Source organism: Mytilus edulis, chromosome 2 (assembly GCF_963676685.1).
Source record: "Mytilus edulis chromosome 2, xbMytEdul2.2, whole genome shotgun sequence".
In the NCBI taxonomy this organism is placed as follows: Eukaryota; Metazoa; Mollusca; class Bivalvia; order Mytilida; family Mytilidae; genus Mytilus; species Mytilus edulis.
Genome location: NC_092345.1, coordinates 35,186,801 through 35,212,923, shown reverse-complemented (window position 1 = coordinate 35,212,923; position 26,123 = coordinate 35,186,801). Strand labels below are relative to the sequence as shown.

General features: G+C 31.3%; 1 protein-coding gene across 3 annotated transcripts; it reads left to right on the top strand.

Annotated features, from left to right (window-relative positions):
- Nucleotides 1-7,920, top strand: LOC139512057 (uncharacterized). Of its 3 annotated transcripts, none has more exons than XM_071299376.1 (6): nucleotides 3-141; nucleotides 2,445-2,506; nucleotides 2,812-2,920; nucleotides 3,769-3,798; nucleotides 6,544-6,719; nucleotides 7,353-7,920. In XM_071299376.1, the coding sequence occupies exons 2-6, from the start codon at nucleotides 2,492-2,494 to the stop codon at nucleotides 7,452-7,454; spliced, it is 432 nt and encodes a 143-aa protein (XP_071155477.1). In that variant the 5' UTR covers nucleotides 3-141; nucleotides 2,445-2,491; the 3' UTR covers nucleotides 7,455-7,920. The 3 variants fall into 3 exon arrangements, with proteins under 3 accessions (XP_071155479.1, XP_071155477.1, XP_071155478.1); XM_071299377.1 differs by lacking the exon at nucleotides 3-141 and adding an exon at nucleotides 1,220-1,244; XM_071299378.1 differs by lacking the exon at nucleotides 3,769-3,798 and having other exon boundaries at nucleotides 1-141.
- The last annotated feature ends 18,203 nt before the right edge of the window (nucleotides 7,921-26,123 follow it).

Below are 26,123 nucleotides of genomic sequence, written 5' to 3'. Positions count from 1 at the left end.
ATCAAGAAAAGTTCAACGTTCTATCAAAATAGTTGCCGAATAGAATCATTTAAGATGTTACAAAATACTGATACAAATTTTAAGAACGCAACCACCAAAGACGAACAGATTTGAACAAACACACACAACTGAAAACGAAGGGTAAACAAAAACTAATAAAGGTAGATCATAAGTTAATATTTTTTGAGACAGAATTTTCTTATACTTAGCCAAAACGAAGATTTTACTATGCTCTGTTCAAAAATATAATGAAAAGTATGGGTCACCGTGCTATTTTTCAAGCTATGAGACGTTGAAAATTGCCTAAATTTGGTTAGATTGTTCATGGAAAAACACATTTGTGTGCATAAAAAAAAATCTATGAACTTGTTTTCTTGCTACAAGTAAAAAGAAAAAATTTCCCTATCAGTGCAGTATATTTTTTTTACTAAAAGAGTTATCTTCCCTTAAATGGACCATTTGAAAAAATTGATTCTAAAAGTAAATAAAATTATATTTGTTTTAATATTTTGAATTATACAATAAATCACCAAGTTTTCTTTATATTATTAATAAACAGTCTAACCTTTAAATTGCAAATCTGTCTCCAAATTTGAAGATTTAGGCAAATAACTAGACCGATTTTTTACTGTGATTGTACAATCCAAGATGGCGGTATACCATGTATCTACCTTAAGGTCATGTTTCGGATTTTTTGACAGATTTTCGGAATCCTCTGGTTTTATCCATTTGAATGCCTGGAAAAAATTTGCCCGGTGACCCCCATTTTTCTTTTTGAAATTCTTTAACATGTATAATGATAAGCCATCTGTAAAAGTCTTATAAAATTATAATTACTTTTTAAGAGTTTTTGAGAACTTTAACTTGTTTATGATAAAGCTATGAAAAGTCAAGAGAGAATATTTTCCCGCCAAAATTTCAATGGCTCATATCTCGAAAACAAGCACGGTGACCTATATATATTTTTTGCTCTTTGGATTCCTTTGTTAATTCCTTATCAATATAAACTAGTGTTTTGAAAAGTTAATTACTATGAAATTGAGAAGCGAACTCCCTTAAATTAAACACCAAGAATTTGAACGGAGAACTGTAACAGGCATATTAATTGGAATTTACATGCATTGATTTTTTTTCAAATATCATTTGCAGAATGGGATCACGGTTCACATGAATGAGTTCTCAACTAAAATTTGTAATTCTCATATGCTTAAAGAGAATTTTTTGACATCTTTTGAACTTTTAAGGTAAAATTATGTTGTATTCTACTAAATATTTCAATGTCCAGAGAAAATGTTACGGCCATGTTCCATATTTGGAATATTTCTACTTTATTGCATTTGTTTAAGTATCAACATATGCTCATTTTACAAAAATCATACTGATTCATTTATTTCTATGAATAGTAGATGCTGCATTATAGATTTTATTGGTTCTCAAAGATTATGGATGCTCTCTCGATTATATTAATAACTTTTGTAGTTGTGAAATTGTTTTGTACAAAAAGCACTTCTTATTTCTGTATATAGCATGTTTAAAAAAAGTGTCTGCGGATAATGAAGAACAAAATTAAAATTGCATCTTCACCTTTGATAGAGGCTGATGTAATTCCTTTAATTTTATACTGAATACCTCAACGATTATATTCTGGCTTCCAAATATTTTTAGATGCTGGCATCCCATCACATTGGCATGATGGCATCATACCAGTTTGGATGCTAGTATGCCAAAATATTGGGATTCTGGCATCCAAAAGTATCTGGATGCTAGCATCCCAAAATATCTGGATGCTGGCATTTCAAAATATCCGGATGCTGGCATCCCAAAATATCTGGATGCTGGCATCCCAATATATCTGGATGCTGGCATCCCAATATATCCGGATGCTGGCATCCCAATATATCTGGATGCTGGCATTCCACTGTATCTGGATGCTGGCATCCTAAATTATGCGGATGCTGGCATCCCAAAATATCTGGATGCTGGCATCCCATAATATCCGGATGCTGGCATCCCAATATATCTGGATGCTGGCATTCCACTGTATCTGGATGCTGGCATCCTAAATTATGCGGATGCTGGCATCCCAAAATATCTGGATGCTGGCATCCCATAATATCAGAATGCTGGCATCCCAATATATCCGGATGCTAGCATCCCAAAATATGGGGATTCTGGTATCACAACCATTCAGACATTCCTTTTTTCATAATGTCATACGAATTTAAATGCTTCTTCCTAATCAATTGGATTTTAGTATTAATCCACTAATACAACACCCAGTACATTTCCTAAGGTTATGAGCGAAATTTATTAACACTCTAGACAATTTACACTGTAACAAGAGGCAGACAAATGATACAAATAATAATTTACAATGGTGAACAATAATAGTGATTTATATTTAAAAGTAATGGTAAACACTTTTGTTTAAATTTCTATTTCAGAACATATAGAAACTCAGGAGTTTGTGGAAACAGCATTTGAAAACACAATGTTGATGTCAAAGGTATAAATTGCACTAACTACAGTAATTCATACATAATGGTTCACGTTTTATAAACTGTGACTTGGATGGAGAGTTGTCTCATTGGCACTCATACCACGTTTTCTTATATCTATAACTGAAATTCTTCTAACTTCCAGAATATTTGAATGTATAAATAATTAGTGTGTGAAAGGCTGTGTAAGAGATTTACGTTTATCATGTTTATAGAACATTTTTTTTTGCCTGTGTATTAATTGCATTTAGTTCTAGATTAACTGGATATAGATAATTCTTGAAGGTCAATTAAATGTAACTTGCTATTATAGGGTTTTGAAGAGGAAGTGAAGAGTTTTGGTAGTTCAGCATTTGATGATAGCGGCCAGGATCTGTACCGTCAAATCATGACCAAACATTCTTGGTTACACAGACAAAAAAGTGAGATTATTTTTATTATTAAAATGGTGTTTTCTTTATTTTAGGTAAGACTATGATCATTACACATTTGAAGGGAATACTGTTTTCCCCTGTTCATTTCATTAATTAATGCACATCTGTCTCTTAAACTACAAGCCAAAGCTTCATAAAATTTGGTATCGAGCATTATTTGGGCTTGCATCACTGTGTTATGTGTTTTTATATTCATCTCACATTTACCTCCTGTTTACCAAATACTTATACATTCTTTCACATAATGTTCATGTATGACATTTCTACCCATTTTTCGTAGGAACTACAAAATCATGAAAATAGAGCTTCCAAAAGTTTGTAATAAGGATTAATGTAAGCAGGCTATACAGTATGATGTGTTTTTACATTCATTTCTATACAGCTTTCTGATTACAGAATATTTATGTACTATATATCAATATTCTTCTGACCATGCATGCTATGCTGTGGTATGTTTTCATATTAATAGCTATTTTTATTATTTTATTATTTGTTAAAACTTTCTGTTTACAAAATACTTATAGCAGGGCATTATTGTTAAGCTCTGCCCACTGCAGATTTTTTGAAATCTTTTCCCCCCTGGTGGTGCTTGAGGGAAATATGCTGGTTTTCACTATTTTTTCTAATGTAAAATACTGAAAATGTGCGCCAGTCCTTTGCAAATTGTGGTGGTCAAAACCTTAGGACCACCACTTTTCGAGAACTTTGAGCTCAAAGTTAAACATGTACAGTCAAACTTAACTTGTTTTGATAGACTTAATTATGGATGATATGTTAATTTCTGAAATAGCAGAGAATTCTATGGTTAGTATAATATCTTTTGTTCTAATTTTTAGATGATACAGAGACAGAATCATCATCGCTAGGTTTGTTGCTATTTATAGCATGTTAATTTGTTAATTTGTATTAGCTATTGTCTTGTTTATCAGAATAAAAGGACACGTTCGTCTTTATATGTAATGTATGCATGCTATCAAAGAGTTTATTGTATAAATTTAAATTGTAACAGTTATTTAAAGGTTGTGGATAATTATTCAGTTAATATGTATATTGAATATATATATAGTTGCTTGCTTTTATTTCAGAAAAACACATTCCCTAAATAGCTGAAATTTGTATATACACAGCCTTATTTTGTTTTGAATCCACAGAATTTGATACCTTAAAATGATTTCTTATTTTTTTTAAAAGTGAAATTTCAAGCTAATGCATTATACATTAATTCATGTAGATTTATATTTCCTTGTTCAATAGAACGAATTTTATTGTGAATTGAATTCATTTCAGTATCAATATAATTTAATACATAATGTCTTGAGTGCAGCACTCTTTGAGTTGTATCACAAATTGTGTACAGTTAAAAAAGATGTAAGAAATGGTGTTTTATTGGAAAGATTGGCTAAAATTGGCTTTCATGTTGTTTCAATCAAACTTTGAAAAAAAATAGATTTGTATTTTGTTTATTGTGTGAGTTATACCTTTTATCAAAGAGTTATTTGATGGTGGTCATGGTGATGAAATTGCAAAAAAATATTGTAGTGAAACAATTTCCATACCATAAACAAACAAAAAAATAGAGTATGAGTGTTATACAATCATTTCCTGAGATTACTTATGTCAAAATTAAAACAAAATTTTTCAATATTTTTTTTCCCCTAGTTTTTTGAGAAAATATGTGTATAAAAGATATATTTCTCTAATTGCTACATTGATGTATGAAAGTTCTAACACTAAATAATTTGACCCTTTAAAATGATATACTGTACATTACCTGAATACATATAGAGTGGATAAAGATTGTAGCTCAAAAGCAAATAAAAGAAATGTGTGTGTATCACATCTTTTTTTCCGTCTTTCCTGTGTAAAAACCAGTGATTTGATAAGACAGCAATGGTTCTGTTACCATGGAAACTTTAGATAACATTATGTAATTATAATGAATAAGCTGTCAATCACGGAAATTTGAAATCACTTGCCACCCCTTGACATATTTTTGCTAGTGAGGTTGACAGAATCTAGAATGCAAATCTTTTTTTGCTATGAGCAATTATAGAGGCATTATATGTTCATGTTCAATCTAAATTAAAGCAAAATTTTATTTATTGTTTTAGATGTTACGCAAAACTCGATGAAGATGGATTATTTTAATTTAGTTATCTACATAATGTAGCATTATTATTTCTTTTTGGAAAATGTAAGATCTGCATGCCTCATGTAAAGCTGCTTGAATTCTAGAGTTAGAATGGATTCGTGGGTTGCTGAATGCCATGTTGCTTATGGTTAAGCTTTTAAGATATTGTGTACATATTGTAGATAGTTGTTTTAGATTTTAATATGCCCGGGCTTTTCATGTCATTATTTTTGTAATAGATCCACCTTATCATGCTTATGTAATAATGTGTATTTTAATTAGATGCGAGAAATGTTTTTTTCACAAATTTTCTATAAATTGAGATATTTTTCTTAAATTTTTGTCCCGCTTGACGGCGGTGGCAGGCATAAAAAATGTAGTAGTTTGTGATTAGGTCTAGTTTATGGTGAACCACTAGTGGTAAGTCAAAGATATTTGGTGTGCCATGGTACAAGTATTGGCACATCTCATTACCATGGAGATTATTTGGCCATGTCCCCTCAGTTATGGTTTATTGACTTTGAAACTTTTGCTTAGTGTTCATGTATTAGTTTGTGATTAGGTCAGTTTATGGGGAATCACTAGTGGTAGGTCAATGCAGTTGGATTAGCATTGGCATATCTCATTACCATGGAGATTATTTGATGCGGCTCCCTCGATTATGGTTTATTGACTTCTTCTTTTTGCTAAGTTTACGTGTATAAGTTTGTGTTTAGGTTTGTTTAAAGGGAACTACTTATGATAAGTCAATGGTATTTGGTATGCAGTTGTATTAGCATTGGCACATCTCATTTCCATGGAGATGGTTTAGCCATGTACCTTCAGTCATGGTTCATTGACTTTGAACATTTGCAAAACTTACATGTTAAAGTGCTGCTATTTTAATTTCAACATTTGCATTATCGAAATTATAAAAAGCGAGACATATCTTTATGATAACAGTTTATTTTTATCGTATACTTTGGATTCATTCAATTTTGTAGATATCAATTTTTGTGGTTGTAATGATTTTTTTGTGGATTGAGGAAATGTTAGCACAACAAAAAAGCAACATTATCTCAATTCATAACAGATGATACCTACAAAGTTAGCGCTAACATTATATCTGTCAAAATTGAAAATTGCACTAAAGTAAGTGGCCTCTTTTGTGGATAATTAGTTTTAATTGTTCAATAATTTCTCCATATAAACCTAAAAAAAAATAGAACTTTGTAGCATAATTCATTGACTAATAACCTACAAAAAAAAAGTAATCCTTGAAAACATATCAATCCACTGGATATGTTTTGTAATACACACAGCATTGAAAGGGTTTACATGCTTGTTAATTGAATTTAATTAAAAAGGATAAAATATTTTTTAAAATGAAGCGGTCGAAGGTGCATGTAATTGAGGATTAGGAACATTTAGTACTAGGTCATAGATATAACTTTAGCCGTTGTAGAAAAAAATCTTTGACAATATTTTTTTTTAATTTGAGATAAGGAAGAATTACCTGTGAATGATACTAGTGACCAAGGAAGAAAGCCGTCAACAGGGACATCGTGGGGAAGTAGTAGACTTCCTCCATCAGTGATTAGACCTCTATCACAGAAAAGTCCAAATGAATCACCTGCATCATCAAAATCTAATACACCTGACACATCACCAATTAAAGTACTAGACCTTTTGTCTTCAGAATGTGGCAAAATTTATCAAATAATACATCTTAATTTTTTAATTTGTATTTTAGTGTTTTCAATTTAGTAGAAGAAAGGGAGAGGTGGATGACTTTAGCACAATTCCTTTTCTAATTGTAGAAACAATTTACATGCATAGATCTCCTTTGTCACCTTGGTTAATTTTAATTCTACAATCATCTTCTAAGCTACTATTTTGAAAGAAGCAAACTTCCAGTGCCTTGAATGTTTAACCTACTGTTTATCTGCAGGCTATGCTGTCTGTACCTTGTGACATGTTTACAAATGCAAATGTAGAATCAACACAATTGAGAAATATTATATAGGGTATCTTCTTTTCTCTTTTTTTTTTAATTTAAGTTTTTGTAACAATTTAAATTAAATGGACCACATGCTTAACAATTTGTTAAAACATATATATGACATATATATGATCTATGTTTTAATTTGTTAAGAATAGGGAATAAATTCCATGTGTATTGATTTTCACTTGAATAATTTGAGGTTACAGCATTAAATGTTGAAATGTCTTAATTTCCCCAAAAACGTTGCCATCTATATGTTGTTGGTCATATGTTTAGTAACACACATATTATTTATTTTTATTCAGGATACAGAACTCATGAAGAGACAGGCATTAGAAAGAAGACTTGAATCAGATGAGGCAAAGAAGCATGAGAAAACAAAGAAGAAAAAGAAAATGGCTTTTTAAGAACTTTTTATCATTTTATTGTCATCTCATTTAAGCCTTCATGATTTTTTCATCACTTGATGTGTTGTATTATTCAGTTCCTGATATGTCATGCATCTTTATATTTAATGTTTGGATCAGGGACATGATAAGATACCTTGTTGTTGGACCTAAATTTCAATATTCATGACATTTATCTGAAAAAGTAAACATTATAGAAAACAAAATTTCTTTTATTTGTATTTTTTCAAAGAAGTCAAAATTTACAGGTCAACTACTTCACACAGTTTTATAGTTTTAAAGATATTTTCATGATGACTATTAGTTCCTGGATCATCAATTTAGTTGTTCAATATTCTTGTGTTGGATAAATTTAATATGAACATGAGCCTATATTTGAAATGTGCATTAACTCAATTATTTATATATTTTTATGTTTTAAATATTGTAGATGTATTTTTAAAGAAATAAAAAGGCAGCTGAATTATTTTGTGTTCAATGATATTAAAGATGACACATTTATATGAACAAAATGAAAAACAGCAGAAGGAAGATCCCTTCCATCACTTAAATTCAATGATACATTGTTAGTTACTGGATTGAGGTCTTCAAGACATTAACACAAAAATAGTAATACTGCAGGTTATATTCATTGAACATCAATATTATGCATGTTAATATTTGCAATAAAACTATATTCATCCAGCAAACAACTATGTATAGACTAAGCTAGCAGTTATCATACATCATATAATATAATACATACAAATCTTGAATATTTCACATTTATGTCAGTTTTATAGAAGATTTGTAAAGGGAATTAGTTCCTACATTAATCAAGTTTTTTTTACTTCAGGTTTGTAAAGGGTATTAGTTTCTACATTAATTGTTTTTTTTTACTTTAAGTTTATAGTACATTTGTAAAGGCTATTAGTTTAACATTAATTGAGTTCATAACTACCAATTCAGATTTTGATAAAACATTTTCAGATGGAATTTTCAATACTGTTTTGTTATAGAATTGTAGCAAATGTTTTTATAAGATATTGTGTGTAGTGTAAATGTGTAAGGAAGAAGGAACAACATATTTGTAAATGCTTCACTGGTTATACTAGGATGATGTAACCTTGGCAATCAGAATTACATACATAATAGATAAATTTCATTCAAGATATATCTGTATTATGTTTCTGAGTTGGGCAGATTGTTTGAAAGTTGAAGTAATGACTGTATTCCATTCTAATATTTTAGGGACATTGTCGTATTTTGGTTGACAGCTCTGGTGTATTCATATGTGTCACAGATGAGCGAGGATATGGTCAAATTGCCAGAGCCAAAACTCTGTCCTCCTGCTAAATAATGATATACATGAATGTGACTTATCTCATAGTTTTAGTCGAGCCTTGACTTTTGTTGAAAAAGCGAGACAAAGTGTTCCTACATTCCGTCATCATCAGCAGTGTCCACAAATATTTACTCGGTGGTTAAAGTTTTTGAAATTTTAATAACTTTCTTGAATTATCCTGTATTTCTACTGAATTTGGACAGAAGCTTGTTTATGATCATAAGATAGTATTAAGAAGTAAATTTGGTAAAAAAAAAATCCTGTTTTTCCGTATTTTTCTTATAAATTGACTTAGTTTTTCTGCCAGTTAACATTACATTTACTCTGTGGTTTAAGTTTTTAAAATTTTAATAACTTTCCTAAACTATCCTGAATTTCTACCAAACTTAGACAGAAGCTTTTTTATGACCAAAAAGGTAGTATGCAGAAGGAAATTTTGTAAAAATATATTTCCAGTTTTTATACGACCGCAAAAGTTGAAAAATTTTTGGTCGTATATTGGTATCACGTTGGCGTCGTCGTCGTCCGTAGTCGTCGTCTGAAGACATTTGGTTTTCGCACTCTAACTTTGGTAAAAGTAAATAGAAATCTATGAAATTTAAACACAAGGTTTATGACCACAAAAGGAAGGTTTGGATTGATTTTGGGAGTTTTGGTCCCAACGAATTAGGGGCCAAGAGGGTCCAAAATTAAACTTTGTTTGATTTCACCAAAAATTGAACTATTGGGGTTCTTTGATATGCTGAATCTAAACATGTACTTAGTTGTTTGATTATGGGCCTAGTTTTCAAGTTGGTCCAATTTGGGGTCCAAAATTAAACTTTGTTTGATTTCAACAAAAATTCAATATATGTGGTCCTTCAATATGCTGAATCTAACCATGCATTTATATTTTTAATATTAAGGACCGGTTATAAAATTGGTCCACATTGAGGTCTAAAGGGTCCAAAATTGAACTTTATTTGATTTCATCAAAAATTGAATTCTTGGGGTTCTTTGATATGATGAATCCAACCATGTTTTTAGATTTTGGATATTGGAATATCACAAAGGGATGGTAAGAATTGTCTTTGGGAGTGATGGCTCAAACCGTTAAGGAATAAGGTGCAAAAAAGGGGGGGGGAAGGGTTTCCAGGTTAATTGACAATTACTTAAGTACAAAGCATAATTTAAAAGCAGTGTAAGGTTAGTAATTGAAACTCATTTTAATAGCTCACCTAAACTGCTCTTAAATTATGTATATTGGAAATTTACCAAAAACTTTGTGATTAATAAATTCCATTGGAAATTTGCCAAACACTTTAGTTTAATGAACTTCATTGGAAATTTGCCAATATAAAATGTTGCATTGGAGTCATCTTTCTTTTTCCAGAATAGTAGTCAAATCAACTTAAATTATCACTGTATGACATTTTATATTTAATGATGTATGTAAATCATGACTGTATGACATTTTATATTTTATGATGTATTTAAATGAGTAGTTATTGTTGAAAACTCCGTTAGAAATTTGAATTGAGATCATTTTTGGAATAAGAGAAAGGGGGAGGTGAAAAAAAATTGGTGGGGTTCAATTTTTCTTATTTCAGATTTCAGAAATGAAAATGAAAATTTCTTCAAATATCAAAGGATTAATATTCAACAGCATAGTGAATTGCTCAAAAGCAACAAAAGCATTTTAAGTTCATTAGACCACATTCATTCTATGTCAGAAACCTATGCTGTGTCAACTATTTAATCACAATCCAAGTTCAGAGCTGTATCCAGTTTGAATGTTGTGTCCATACTAGCCCCAACCGTTCAGGGTTCGACCTCTGCTGTCGTATAAAGCTGCGCTCTGCGGAGCATCTGGCTGCATATGTTACTTATATATGGACTTAGTTTTCCTCCAGTAAACATCACATACAGTCTATCTGCAGTTAAAGTTCTTAAAACATTATTAACATTCATAAAGTAGGATAGGCACTGTGTTCTGCGGAACGCTTACCATGTTTTTGTCTTGTAAGCTGCAAAAGTCACAGAATCCAAGATAAAGATATTAAAATCTTGCTGCAACCGAAACGTAAGCTTTTTATTTCAGAAGGTGGAATACCTTGACTTGATGCGTCATACCTTGTATGCTGTTATCTTATGTTACTGAGTTTCTGTCTGTCACATGTTCATTGTCCTTGGCCTCATTTTCATTGGGGGTGGGGGGTGGGGGGGCTTGTTGGCCGAGTGGTCTTAAAGTTAATACTGTAATTACAGCCAGTCAACACTCGTGTGGGTGTACTCTACTTCAATTTGAATTGATTAGAATTGACAGTTTTCCTATCGAGGGTCTGTGGTTTCATCCTCTAATAGAAACTGGCCACCACGAAAAAGCCCGAAAGTGGTGCTTTAACGTGGCCCTAAATCACATAAAAATCAAAAGTCAAAATTTTTTTTATGGTTAACTGCTTTTTTCTACATACTTTGTACAAAGAAGTCATATGATAAGAAAATTCAGTCTGTCATATGTTCATTGTCCTTGACCTCTTTTTCATTTTGACAACAGAAAAGAAAACAGATTTTTTTAATGATAATTTCTCTCTTATATGTAATGGGATAACTATACTTGGCATGTGCGTACCTTGCAAGGTCAGTCAGAACTTTTTACTGGACAAGGTTAAGTTTTAGTGGCCAAGATAATTTTTTTTTGTACTATTATAAGCAATAGGTCTTTTATATTTGGTGTATGGAAGGATAGTAAGGTGTACATGTCCAACTACCAGGTGTCAAGTGACCTTAACCTCATGTTTACGGTTCACTGGTAAAGGTCTATGTCTGTGTTTTGGCCTGTTGTTCTAATACTTCTATTATTTACAATAGGTCAACTATACTTGTTGTTTGGAATGATTGTAGGTATATATGCCTGTCTGGCAGGGTTCATCTGTCCTTAACATCATTTTCATAGTTCAATATAAATTTGGCATAGTTTGGTCTGTTTCTTGTATACTTTAAAAAAAAAAGGGTCAACTATATTCTTTGTATAGGTTGATTTTAAGGTGTACATGCATTTCCGGCTTGGTTTATCTGACCTTGATCTCATTTTCTTTGATCTTGTTTTATATGTTAATGGTTATACCTTATAACTAGGATTATCAAAATAAAATCAATGGTCAGTAAAGTTAAAGCAGGTGGGACAATTCAGTGTGTGCACTCTTGTTTTGTCATTTAAAATACTCAAATATTATAAGAACAGGTAAAAGGATAACTAATTTTGGGTAACGATTGCATGAAATGCAATCAAAACCTTATGTTACTTACTTGATATCTAACTCTTTTCCAAGGGTAATCGATACTTTTTTGATACACAAAACATAGTCCATTGATCAAAACATTCTATACATCCATGACCATTTCCAGAAACTTTTCAATGTAATATATGCTCAGATATTCAAGTCACAAAACGATGTTACACCTTTCAAGAAAATTACATAACTTTTGCACGGTGCAGAAGTATAATATCTGTTCTTAAAATACAAATGATGTCATTGTTAAAGTCATCTTAAAAAATTAGAGATATCTCCCATTGTTCAGAATTGTAGTTGAATCAACTACAACCAATGCTTTATTGACAATTTTTGCAATATTTAATTTCACTTTCGACTTATAAATTAAAGTAATATTTACCCTTCTGTGCTTACAAGCAATTTGATTTGTATAGAATTTCATTTAATTGATCAATTCTGGTCTTTTCCGTTTCTCACATACTAAAACCGATTGGTCAACTATATTTGATGTATAACATTATCGTAAGGTGTACATGTCTGACAGATTAAACTTTCATCTGACTTTGTTGATCATTCATGGTTCGTTTGTCAATGTTTAGTTCTTGTGGTTTGATATTTTTCAATTAAGATATTTGACGCAATAAGGCCACTATGTTTGATGTATGGAATCTTCGGAGGGTGTACATGTCTGTCTGATATGTTTTACTTTAACGTCACTGGCGGATCTAGCCACTGCCCCCCCCCCCCCTAATCCGCCTCTGACCGTGCTCTCATTTTCATTTTAAATTGTTAAAAAAGAACTCTTTAAAGAGATGAGAAACTACTAAAAAATCATGATCACGATACAATAAAGATCTACAAAAAAGAGATGTTTGACATGAATTCTAATCATTGGCTAATACACAATGATGCATACTGTCCACTGTTGTAAATGAACCTAGACCTAAGTGAGCAACACACGCATTTAGATCCTCCACTTTGATTGAAAAAAAACAGCAATAATGGTGCACGGGCCACTGGAACTTGTCGCTGAAAAAAATTGTATATATATATATGCAAGATTTTCTTTGTCAAAGATTCACGGTCTCCTCATTTTTATTACACGACCTTACCCAAACGTTGTTTGTGTTACATGACATAGGTTTTGTTTTTCGGTGGGCCACGGTAGTGGGATAAGAGGGAGTAGGATGCGTCAATAATTATGAAGTTTTCTGATTAACCCAGTTTGATAGAAACAACTTGCGAAAGATAAATGATAATTTCTGTAAAATAGCATTAATTTCAGTACAAACGTTTGATGACTATTTCAAGGCCATGATCCTTGGGTCATGGAACAGCGACTTTAAATTGTTGCAATGTTGCTGTCCATCAAATTGATTTCTTTTCTCGTAATTTTCTGCAAACAGGCGAGGCATAAGAATACCAACAAACTTTCCACGAAGTTCTTCAAAACATTTAGAAAAAAAAAAAGAAAAAAAAAAACTATTTCCAAAATATCATTCCTCAATAATACATTTTTCTTAAAAAACTTTAAAAAAAACTTACCTTGATTATTTTTCAAAATATTTAATAATGAATAGTCAAACTACATAATTTTTTTCTGAAATAATATTTGATGCTCAGTGTATCTACTTTTAACTGTGATTTTACCACGATTTTACTTACAATTCCTATTTACTAGTATTGTGCACTGAGCTCTTAATTTGTTCAATTTTTGACTCATTAGACCTATATTTGAATTTCTTTAATAACGGGGCACTAAATCCGTTATCGTAATCTTAATACACAATTGATGGCATATCAAATAATTCCATATATGGTCCTATATTCAATTTGTGTTGATATCAAACTAAATATTTTGTACTCTTTGGACCTTGTAATCCACGTGTATAAATTTGGAAATCAAAATAAAAAAATAACTACACGTGCGGTATGATTTGGCATATCATCGAATCTCCAAAATTATTTTTTTTATGAAATCAGGGACTTTCTAAACTAACTAGTATAGAAGATCCCTGATGAAATCAAAAAAATTATAATTTTGGGCCTTTTGGAACTTAACGTGGATCAAAATAAAACGGGGCTCAAAATCCAAAATTTAAATACACGGCTAGATTCATTAACCTGAAAATCATCAAGACTTTGAATTAATCAACATTGAAATTGGTCAAGAAATATACAATTTATACAAATTATTAGAAAAGTACTGTGCTTCCTAAACAGTTCGGGCCATAACCCTAACAAATCAATTGCAACCTTCTGTTTTAGGACCTTTTAGGTATAAAACCATTTCGGACAATTTCAAATACCTCCATAGACTTTTACTCAAGTTAATGTCAGATCTGAACCAGAAAATCCTTGAATTTGGCTCTTATTTCATGAACGATTTGACCCTTAACCCCCTTAAATCAATCCCAACCTTCCTTTTGAGTATTCAACCTTGTCCGTTACAATTTCATTGAGATCTATGATACACAGTTTAATGTCCTGAAACAATAAAACAATGTGTTTGTTGCTCCATCGTTGTCTCTTATTCCTAAGCAATTAGGACAATTATCCCAAAAATATATCCCAACCTTTTTTTTTGTGATATGGAACCTTAGCTTGTGGTACAATTTCATAAAGATTCATACACTTATTCTCAAGATATTGTCTGGAAACCAATTGCTTCAGACCGTCGACGAAGACGCCAACGCCGACAACGTCCTGTAATGTTTATTTGTTGTTATTGTTACCAATAAGACGAATCTGATCGTGGCAATGCATGATACAGTGGCGGATCCAGAAATGTCCATTAGGGGAAGGGGGGACTGACTGCCTAAGAAGAGGCCCGCTACAGTCATGCTTCAGCAATTCCCTATAATCAACCACTTTGTTCTGTCCCCTAAATCCGCCTCTGCTTTGGTAATCTCGGTATAGACATTGAAGGATGTTAATTCGCCATGTATAAAACATACAAACATAAGCCTTGAGCTTTCACATGTTTCATGACTGACTGAATATAAACCGAAACGCATACAAAACAAATATAACTGGCATAAAGCAACTTGCACATATAAAATCTTACCTATAACCGAATATAACCTAGCTCAACCAAAATTTAAGATTTCTAGAAATCTTATGTGTACTCAAAAATATATTATAAACTTCGCATTATACTTATATCATTTGTTAATTTTTATTCGTCTGTGATCTGTTTTTGATATTAATTTATAAAACATAACTATCTCAATTTTCCCTCTTTTGACACTTTGGCGTTTAAAATAAGTATGGCAATCAGGATAATGATAAAAAAAAAAAGTGCCAACATTTATTTTCAAATTAAGTCTGTGATGTAAACCCAATCAGTGGCTTTTAAATATGAGAGGTATTTTTTTATATGACTCAACTTGATTTTTTTTTAAAAACACAGAACACTAGAATGATGTTTCCATTGTCTAAGATTTATATGTTTCACCTGAGACTACCTTAACACTTGTTATTCTAGTAGTCTCAGGTTTCACATGCTCAGTTGCAACGGCCTGCAGCTGAACTAAAACTATGACAATATGCGTATTGTAACCGGAAGTTAAAATGTCAAAATTTTCGATCTACTTATTTATCTGTTTAGGCCCAAGACCACATTTAATGATCCCGCTTTTCGTTGTCCACGAATATAGTTCCCTTTGATTATAGTGTATTTTTTCTTTATTTTTTTTCTTTCCTTTTCTCATACATTTCGTAGTTTTTCTGGGGTGGAAATGAAAGAAGAGAGCTGCAATAAACTTTTGGATGTTTTATTTTAACTGATTTTGATATGGAAAGAGTGATTAGGTCATGTGCAAAAAGGTGATATTTACAGTTTTCGGAACATTTCTTGACTTGTCCATAGGGGTATGGATGTGTATTGGATTTGTAAAATACAGAAGAGCAATCTTTTTGAATTTTGAATATAATTTTGGACTAGAACTGTACTTTACACACACAAAAAATTTGACAAAAAGATTAGGTGCAATTTTTTTAATGAAACAAAACGTTGTAAAGAACTAATAGAGAATTTAATTGTGGTATGTGGCCTTTATGCTGAGACTACTATAACACAGAGATTGGTCACTACCGATTTATCGTGTAATGTGAGTCTCCACATATTTAGATACGTTATTTAAACGTAGTTTCGTATTTAACCGTAGTTTCGTATTTAACAGTAGCAAACGACATATATATTACCACCAAATCACTGAGACTACTATAACAGTATCGGATATAATTAAAAATAAATCAAAAACAAAATTGAATAAGTGGAAAAAGGAAAATAAATTATTTATATCTTTGTTATCACTATTTATATCTAGATTGTATTTTTAATCAGTTTATAGTTCGTTAATAAATTGTATTTATGCGGCGACTCTTGAAAATGCAAATGTGATTAATCTTATCCATCTTACAGTTAGGTACATTGTTTTGCTACGAGTCCGTTAATTTTATCTAATATACAAATAGTTTAACTGTAAAGACAGGTAGTCTCAATAGCATGGGAGATGAATTTGTTTCACAGCTGGGTGCCCACAAGATACACGAGGCTCCGTTTATTGCAATAAACTTGTATACTTGTAAGGTATTTTTACAGCTGAGTACCCAAGTTACATGTTTATTGCAGTAAACCTTGTCAATTACCGTCGTTGTACTTGAAGTATGATTCAGGAGAGTATATAAATGGAGTTTTACAAGGGCAAAACAATGTAGAGAATGGAGAAAAATGGACCGACAAATAAAGAATAGAGAATAGAAACTAATTCGGTGTTAAAATTTAAAGAATAGAGAATAATAACACAGAAATAATCAAATAAAATATTTTATTATAGTAAATAAAGAAACCCCACCTAGAACCTCATTCAGATTATCCAGCGTAAATTTTATTTTTGAACCCAATTTTTTTTCGGTTTCAACCCCCTTTCTCTTTTCTCTTTTTTTGTTTTGTTTAATAATAAGGTGTGCGGTTTATTCCTGATCACATAGTCATTGCTTTCCAAAGATTCAGCTAATAAGGATGCCTTTCATAGTCAGTAATAAATGATAATTAAAAGATTTCCTTTTTCAATCAATTTAGATCAAGATTTTGCAAACAATGTAATTAGCGGCAATTTCAGTAGAGACACAAAATTTCGTTACAAAAGTCAAATGAATAATTTCCTTAGGTAATAGATCGGAAAAGAGGTTATAACTTCACATAAGCTAAACTGGACCCCTGCTGTTGTTTCAATCTTCAATCATATCGAAGTATCTATCACCCAGTTGGCACATAAGCCATACAAATTGAAATTATGAATAAATGTTCCCCAAAAATCGCTGTCATTTTTAAATTCACAATGATTTTTTTTTGTCTTGGGATGATAGTGATCTCAATTCTTGATCTTTAACTGGGTGATTAATCTGCATCAGATATTGAATCAGCAGCAACCACTAGTGCTTGTCAATCGAAACGTCAAGCTATATATCAGTGCCCCGAGTGTGACAATACATATTCGTCCGTCACTGGTTTCCTTGGCCATTTAGGAAAAAGCACAGTATAATCAAGATAAAAGGTAGGTAATAAGTCTCTCCTCAGAGACCAAACAACACAGAAGTAAACTTAAGGAATTCCGAAATCGAACTGCCTAGAACAATGACCAAAACCCATACCATAGTGAGCTATATAAATAAGATGAAGATAGTATATTGTTATTTCCAAATCTAGTGTTTAATGGCAACATTTACAACGAAATGCTTTATATAAACAGGAATTGTCTAGAACAAAAACAACAATTTTAAATTAATCAAAGTGATGGAAATTACTCATGGAAAGATTAGAAGAGTAGTTTGAATAATTGCATATTAAGGTATGGTGGTGGAAAATGAACATTAATAAAGCACTTTATAAATTATTTTTCTAACAAGTAAATACAATTGAGAATGGAAATGGGGAATGTGCCAAAGAGACAACAACCCGACCATAGAAATAAACACCAGCAGAAGGTCATCAACAGGTCTTCAATGTAGCGAGAAATTCCCGCACACAAAGGCGTCCTTCAGCTGGCCCCTAAACAAATATTAATAGTTCAGTGATAATGAACGCCATACTAATTTCCAAATAGTACACAAGAAACTAAAATTAAAATAATACAAGACTAACAAAGGCCATAGGCTCCTGACTTGGGACAGGCGCAAAAATGCGGCGGGGTTAAACATGTTTGTGAGATCTCAACCCTCCCCCTATAACTCTAGCCAATGTAGAAAAGTAAACGCATAACAATACGCACATTAAAATTCAGTTCAAGAGAAGTCCGAGTCTGATGTCAGAAGATGTAACCAAAGAAAATAAACAAAATGATAATAATACATAAATAACAACAGACTACTAGCAGTTATCTGACATGCCAGCTCCAGACTTCAATTAAACTGACTGAAAGGTTATGATTTCATCATATGAACATCAGACCAATCCTTCCCGTTAGGGGTTTAGTATCATACCATCATAACATATATGAGAAGAACATAACCCGTGTCATGCCAACAACTGGTTTTTGAATAAATGTGTTTAGTTCCGATGCAAAGACCCTATAAGTGAATCAATATTAACAAATTCAAATTCAATTCAAATATTTATTGTCATATAAACTCTGAACAATAAGTTTGTGACAAATAATATAAACATACACAAAATACATTTAACAAACAAAACCATGAAAACAAAAAAAGCAAAAAAGCAAAACAATCTATTTATATGATATATAAATATATTTTATAAATAAATCAACAGTCCCCTGTCCTCAGTTCTAATGCCTGTTTAAAATAGGATCCCAAGCTTTCTACTTCTTATGAGGTTGATGGACAAAGAAGATATTTATTTATTTCATTTTCTTGCCAGGACATAATATCTGGCATATGTTTAATTACATTTCTTATAAAATTATCTCTCAGTTTAGCAATTTTTTTGGCAGTATAAAATAAAATGGGCTTCATCCTCCATTGTATTACATGATGTGCATAGTCTTTTTTCTCTAGGTATTTTTAAATGTCTTCTTTTTTCTATCATTAAATTATGATCGCTAATTCTCATTTTTGTTATGTTTCTTCTCTTTTCAAAAGATTTACAGTTTCAGTAGTTTTCCATTTCTAAATTTTGCTTTAAACTTTTATATAAATACAATTTACTTTTTTTATCTATTTTTATCTATTTTTGTTTAAATATATTTGTGTAGAAATTTAAGAATTGATGTTTTAAGGGTTTTTTTTAACAACTTTGAGTAGTTTTTTCTTTTGTTTCCCTCAAGAATGGATACGTCCATGTTTACCTCTTTCAAAATAATTTTAACATATGTAAACCAGGTATAGCAACCTGAATTATCTAAACTTATAGAAAGTAAAAAGGATTCGTATAACAATGGATTAATTTCAGAATTTAGTAATCTTGATAAGTAAAGTATACTTTGAGTTTTTATATGCATCTCTATTGGGCATCTCCCTAGCTCGGTTCTAACAGCTATGTTTGATGAAGATTTTCTTGTTCCGAGGATATATTTACAGAAAGACAAAAATAATTTTTCTAAACTTGATTTATCAGTAAAATTAAGGGGGTCTATATTTGTTTTGGAAATATTTGAACGTTTTTTCTGCTCTAAATTTTGAAACATAAGTATCCATATAAGTAATTTCTGAATTATAAGTGGCTATTGGTTTAACTATAGAATCAAAAAGACTGCAAGCTACTTTAACTGGCAGATTATTTAAGGAACCAGTATAAGTTTTAATGGCAAACATCACTTTCTTTGCCTTATTTACAAGCTCTTCAGAGCTTTACAATAAGTTTCCATTTGATTTCACAAGAATTCCAAGAAATGAATATTCAGAGACATTTGACAAATTTTCATTTTTATATTTTGTGAAAGATGTTTCTACTTTTTTATTTTTTTGCTGCAGAATCATTGTTTATTAATATCTAAAGTCAATTGCCACTTTTCACAATACTTTTCTAAGTTGTTCAGACTATTTTGTAGGCCTTCTTTACTTTCAGATAATATTAAAAGGTCATCAGCAAATTGTAAAGATGGACAGCTATTTTCATTTGAAAACTCTACATCTAAATCATTAATAAATAAATTAAATAAAGTAGGACTCAATGAATCCCCTTGTTTAACCCCTTGTGTGACCTCAAAATATTCTGAATGCCACTCTTGATGCTAAAAGGCAGATTTTGTTTCCTCATACTGTCGCCAAAATATGCAATCTTTAATGACCTGACAACAGTATCGTAACTATATCCCTTCTTAATAAGTCTATTCAAAGGTTTTGTTAGTTTTTGAGGTGAATACTGACATCTTTGTGCTTTATAAAGAATATTTCCATAAAAAATTGGATGTGAAATACCTGAACGTATAAGAAGTCCGCATGTTGAGCTATATTTACGAATGATGTCCTTATACCGATGATAAAATTTAGTAAATGTTTTGACTAGTTTGTGATATCGAAAACCCTGGTGTAATAATTTTTCAGTAATTATACATAAATTTCTCTCGTTAAAATCTAAAACATTGTTACATACACGAGCGAATCGTACAAGTTGAGATATATAAACACCGTAAGATGGTGACAAGGGAACAAAGACTGCTTTATTTTATCAACAGAACCAAATATAAGTCTGAATTTCTTAAACTAACAATGTAAATGAACCTATCATTCGATATCAGACCTCATGTTGTTTATTCACCTTGTCACTCGAGCTTGTCACGTGTGATTCTCAATTATGCATCGGAACTGTCACGATACAGACATGTTCGAAGCGGATTAATTTATAATTAATTCTATTTAGGTAAGTTAATTTCAAGTTTTAATTACACATGGACGCTTTATGCATCTGTCAAAAAAAAATATGAAAAGCCAGTCTGATATCTTCAAAATTAAAATCTTTGAATTAAAATTTAAAAAAATTACATAAATATATGATAAATATTTGAAATGAAAATTAATGCACTTGTTTAAACCGATATTTGAAAACTGAATAGCGAATTATTACAAACGCATTGTTATTTATTTTTTAATTTTAACTTGAAAAGGCGCTTGTATGATATAAAAACTTAATTTTAAAATAGAGATGACTATCTGAGAATTGTATTAATTTCTACAATTTTCTAATGATTTCGCACGATGAATGACACATTTTTGAAAGCAGGATGGTAAGTGACCTCATAAGTACTCTGATCGCTTCTTGATTTTTACCTTTCTTCTTCAGCAGTTCTTTGTGGTTAATTCTGTTTGCTTTTCTTGGATAATTGTTTCTATACTATATTGTCATTGTATCCTCGAGCAACAAAGTCTTTTGACACCCGGCCGGGATTTGAACCCATGACCCCCGTACCCGAGACAAACACACTACAACGAAACCACATTGAGATTGGTGTACAGAGAGCAATTGTTGTATGTCTTCTTCGTATGAGATCTGTTATTATGGTTCCGTTTCGGATGTTACTCGAAGCATCAAGGAAAATAATTTTGTCCACTGATGTTTCGTGTGTAAATTTTATGAATGTCGGAAGAGCTATAGTGTTCAAGAAATTCATTCAGGTGGTCTAGGAAATGAGTCTATTTAAAATTATTATCATCAGTAAATTGACCATGATAAGGCTGGTATTCATCACTAGCCAAGGTTTTCAAGTTAGTCTAAGTATTTGCCATATGACGGTGCCGCTTTAGTGCCCATACTAGTGACGTCTACCTGTAAATAGTTTTTGTCATTAAAAGAAAAGTTGTTGTTCTCCAGCGCTAGTTTCTTAACATGGGATTCGTTTGGATGACTGTTGTCTCTCTGTTGGATTGTTCCTTCTCTACATTTGTATTCACATGCTGCTATTGTTTCGTTTTGTGGATTATTTGGTTCATACCATGTTCGTTGATAAATATATACATAATCAATATAAATATCAACACAACAATGTTAAATCTGCAAATTACCGCAAAAGTTTGTTCTTCCCATACCGGGATTTGTACTCGTACTATTGGGATATCGTGACAACACCGCTTGCACTTTGTTCAGCGCTCTATACCACACGGCTACCTAGACTAAACTTATAATTCAGCTTTCGATGCCCTAGTGATATATATATATATATATATAATATGCCAATGAATATGTTAATATTCTGAATGTCCTATGTTACCTGTATTATCCGTAACAAGAAACAGCATCATATACACAGATACTTTCCTATGGAATTTGTTTCCTATATTCGTAGCTTTTAGACTCTTTCAAATTTAACATGGTATGATAAATCCAATGGTGTGTGCCCTATATACATCAAAGAACCCCTGCACAATGATTAAGATTTTTTTTTTTGAACAATTAGTATTTTACATTTTGCTTGTTGGTTGTTTTCTAATTAAGTAAATATATACTTATGATAAAAAGTAATAATATACAGACAAGATGAAATAATACATAATATCGATTAATAATTCAGTAATTTATGAAAATAAATGCCCCCCCCCCCCCCGCCCCAATAATACAACTGTAAAATAGATAAAACATTCTTAAGAAAGCAACCCTCTTTCAAACCTAATAGGTATCAGGTCGTCTGTAAAGGGCGATATTATACAGACAGGAATAGTTTACAAACCTAAAGATTTATGCAACCGTACTGAGAAAAGATATATATAAATACGAAACAATACGACATAATATCGGATGATCATTTATAAGCATACCAAGGACACATAAGCGAGGTCATTTCCAATTTCAATAAGTTTACAAAAGTAAATAAAATTGTTTTAAAGATAGTTTTCAGCCTTGTATAGTTTTTCTAAGGGTTCTTTGATGTACATAGAACACGACAATCTGCCACATTGAGCATTTAATTCATCATACCATGTTAAATTATCAAACTTTTAATGAAAAGTATCTGTGTATATGTAAATGGAACACTTTAAATCACTCCTAGTCACGGAAACTTTGAGTGACATTAGACACAAGATTGTACTAAAATGATATCCTATTCAAAGTTCACATTGAAAATTGTAACCCTTTAAACAATGTACCTAAATCCCTTATATAGTGTTCATAAATCTTTCTAATCTTTTAAAATTTTTCGCGACATTTAGAACATATGTAAAATGATTTGTTTTATTTTAAAATCATCCCTATATATATACGTATTAATAAAACAGTATGCCGCGAAGGGATTGTATTATTACAAAATTTTGCGGAGAAACGTCACGATCATAATTAGTTGTTTCATTATTATCTAATCTACAATTGGATACTAAAAAATGTCAAAAGAGATAATAACATTCAAATACTCAAATGATTTTGAGATTAAATATGAAATAACTCCTTTTTTTGTTGATTATACGGAAACAAATCACATATTTGTAAAGACTCGATAATCTTATGCAAAACCAAGTCATAAATATGCACCGTTTTATTTGAGTTAAAAAAGTATTCCACATAAAATCGGAAGCCACATATTTAAGTGGATTAAATCACATTCAAACACAGATGAAAAGAGCTTGAACCACGTGGCCTTAAGGATGTACACCTCTGAGGAGCCAAAAATTTCTAGAATTAAACTTTTTTTCTTAACCTGATTTTTGAGTTTATAAGACTGTAACAAAATGATTGGTGAAGAAAAAACCATATGGTGGTGCACTTCTTTTTTTACTACAGCCTTTTGAAAATGCCAAATTTTGATGATTTTCCCATTTTTCATCGATTTTTACCTATTTTTGGGCTATTATCGTGTAAAAAATCACAGTTCCACAATTAAACTTTTTTTCATACTCTCTATAAAGATGAAGTGGACCAATCTGAATTAATTTTACTTAAAAAAACTATAGGTAGGTGTTAATATAAGAAAGATTAATCATATTTTAACGCTTTTTTGTGTAAAATTTACCATGCTGTCAATTTTGTTTTTTTGTGATTTTTCTCTGTTTTAAGAACAAAATGCATATTATTTCAACTTTTTTGTTATAAATGATTGAAAAAATACATATCTAAGAAATTTGAAAAGACCAAAATGTACATGATTCTTGTAAAATCATTTTTTGTATCCCTAAATCATTTTCTCAGAATTTTGGCTAAAAATTGAAAAGTGGATTACTCAAAAACCATTCATTGTAAATACATAATTTTTTCACAGAGTTATGTTAGATTATAATATTTTTGAAATTCATTGATATTTTCCACTTGTATCACATGTTTTGGAAATAATTCCAAAACGAGATTTCAACGAGACTGAACGAGACTGAAAAGTCAGAGGAATACATCCTTAACCAACACTTTCAATTGGATTTAAGTGCTTAAATCGACAAAAGATATACAACAAAACTAAGCGATCGTAAAGTCCACTTTAAACAAGCCAACCTACGGAAAGCTGTTTCTAGGTGTTTTTCTTATTCTTAGCTTCAAATCTTTATTTTTTAAGTTTCTATGGTTTCAATTGTCACCTGTAGGGACGACATCGAAATTAAGTAGACGGTAAATGACTTTAAAGTAATAAAAAAAGTCAGAATCCCTAGACTTGAGCCAATACACTTTGATTTAGCTATAGTTTCTCTTATAGTAGCGCAATGAAGTCACTAACGCATAGCTTATTGCATGCATATATACAAAGGGAAAGTTGAAACTTAAGAATAAGAATGGAATTAATGAAAAAATAAACGAGTCAATTAAAAAGTGTTTTAAATACTTTTAAAAAATCCTAAAATTTTCACATAAAACTATATAAGCTATAATGGCAAGACACAGTACGTATGTATACAATCGGATGAAGGATCAAGATAAAGATAAAGATATCTTATTTCCTAATCATAGGGCTCATAACAAGCATGTAATCTTGTTGAACTTACTTTAAATAAAGCTAATACTAACAATGACCACTGCCCTTTCCTCGATCTTGATATCGATATCACTAACGGAAAGCTGAATACTAAAATTTATGATAAAAGAGATGATTTTTCATTTCCTACCGTTAATTATCCATTTTTAGATGGTGACGTTCCCTTGTCACCATCTTACGGTGTTTATATATCTCAACTTGTACGATTCGCTCGTGTATGTAACAATGTTTTAGATTTCAACGAGAGAAATTTATGTATTACTGATTATTACACCAGGGTTTTCGATATCACAAACTAGTCAAAACATTTACTAAATTTTATCATCGTTATAAGGACATCATTCGTAAATATAGCTCAACATGCAGACTTCTTATACGTTCAGGTATTTCACATCCAATTTTTTATGGACATATTCTTTATAAAGCACAAAAGTGTCAGTATTCACCTCAAAAACTAACAAAACCTTTGAATAGACTTATTAAGAAGGGATATAGTTACGATACTGTTGTCAGGTCATTAAAGATTGCATATTTTGGCGTTAATATTGATTCACTTATAGGGTCTTTGCATCGGAACTAAACACATTTATTCAAAAACCAGTTGTTGGCATGACACGGGTTATGTTCTTCTCATATATGTTATGATGGTATGATACTAAACCCTTAACGGGAAGGATTGTGCCTGATGTTCATATGATGAAATCATAATCTTTCAGTCAGCTTAATTGAAGTCTGGAGCTTGCATGTCAGTTAACTGCTAGTAGTCTGTTGTTATTTATGTATTATTGTCATTTTGTTTATTTTTTTTGGTTACATCTTCTGACATCAGACTCGGACTTCTCTTGAACTGAATTTTAATGTGCGTATTGTTATGCGTTTACTTTTCTACATTGGCTAGAGTTATAGGGGGAGGGTTGAGATCTCACAAACATGTTTAACCCCGCCGCATTTTTGCGCCTGTCCCAAGTCAGGAGCCTCTGGCCTTTGTTAGTCTTGTATTATTTTAATTTTAGTTTCTTGTGTACAATTTTGAAATTAGTATGGCGTTCATTATCACTGAACTAGTATATTTTTGTTTAGGGGCCAGTTGAAGGACGCCTCCGGGTGCGGGAATTTCTCGCTACATTGAAGACCTGTTGTTGACCTTCTGCTGTTGTTTTTTCTATGGTCGGGTTGTTGTCTCTTTGGCACATTCCCAATTTCCATTCTCAATTTTAATCATATAAAGTAAAAATAAAAAGCCTCT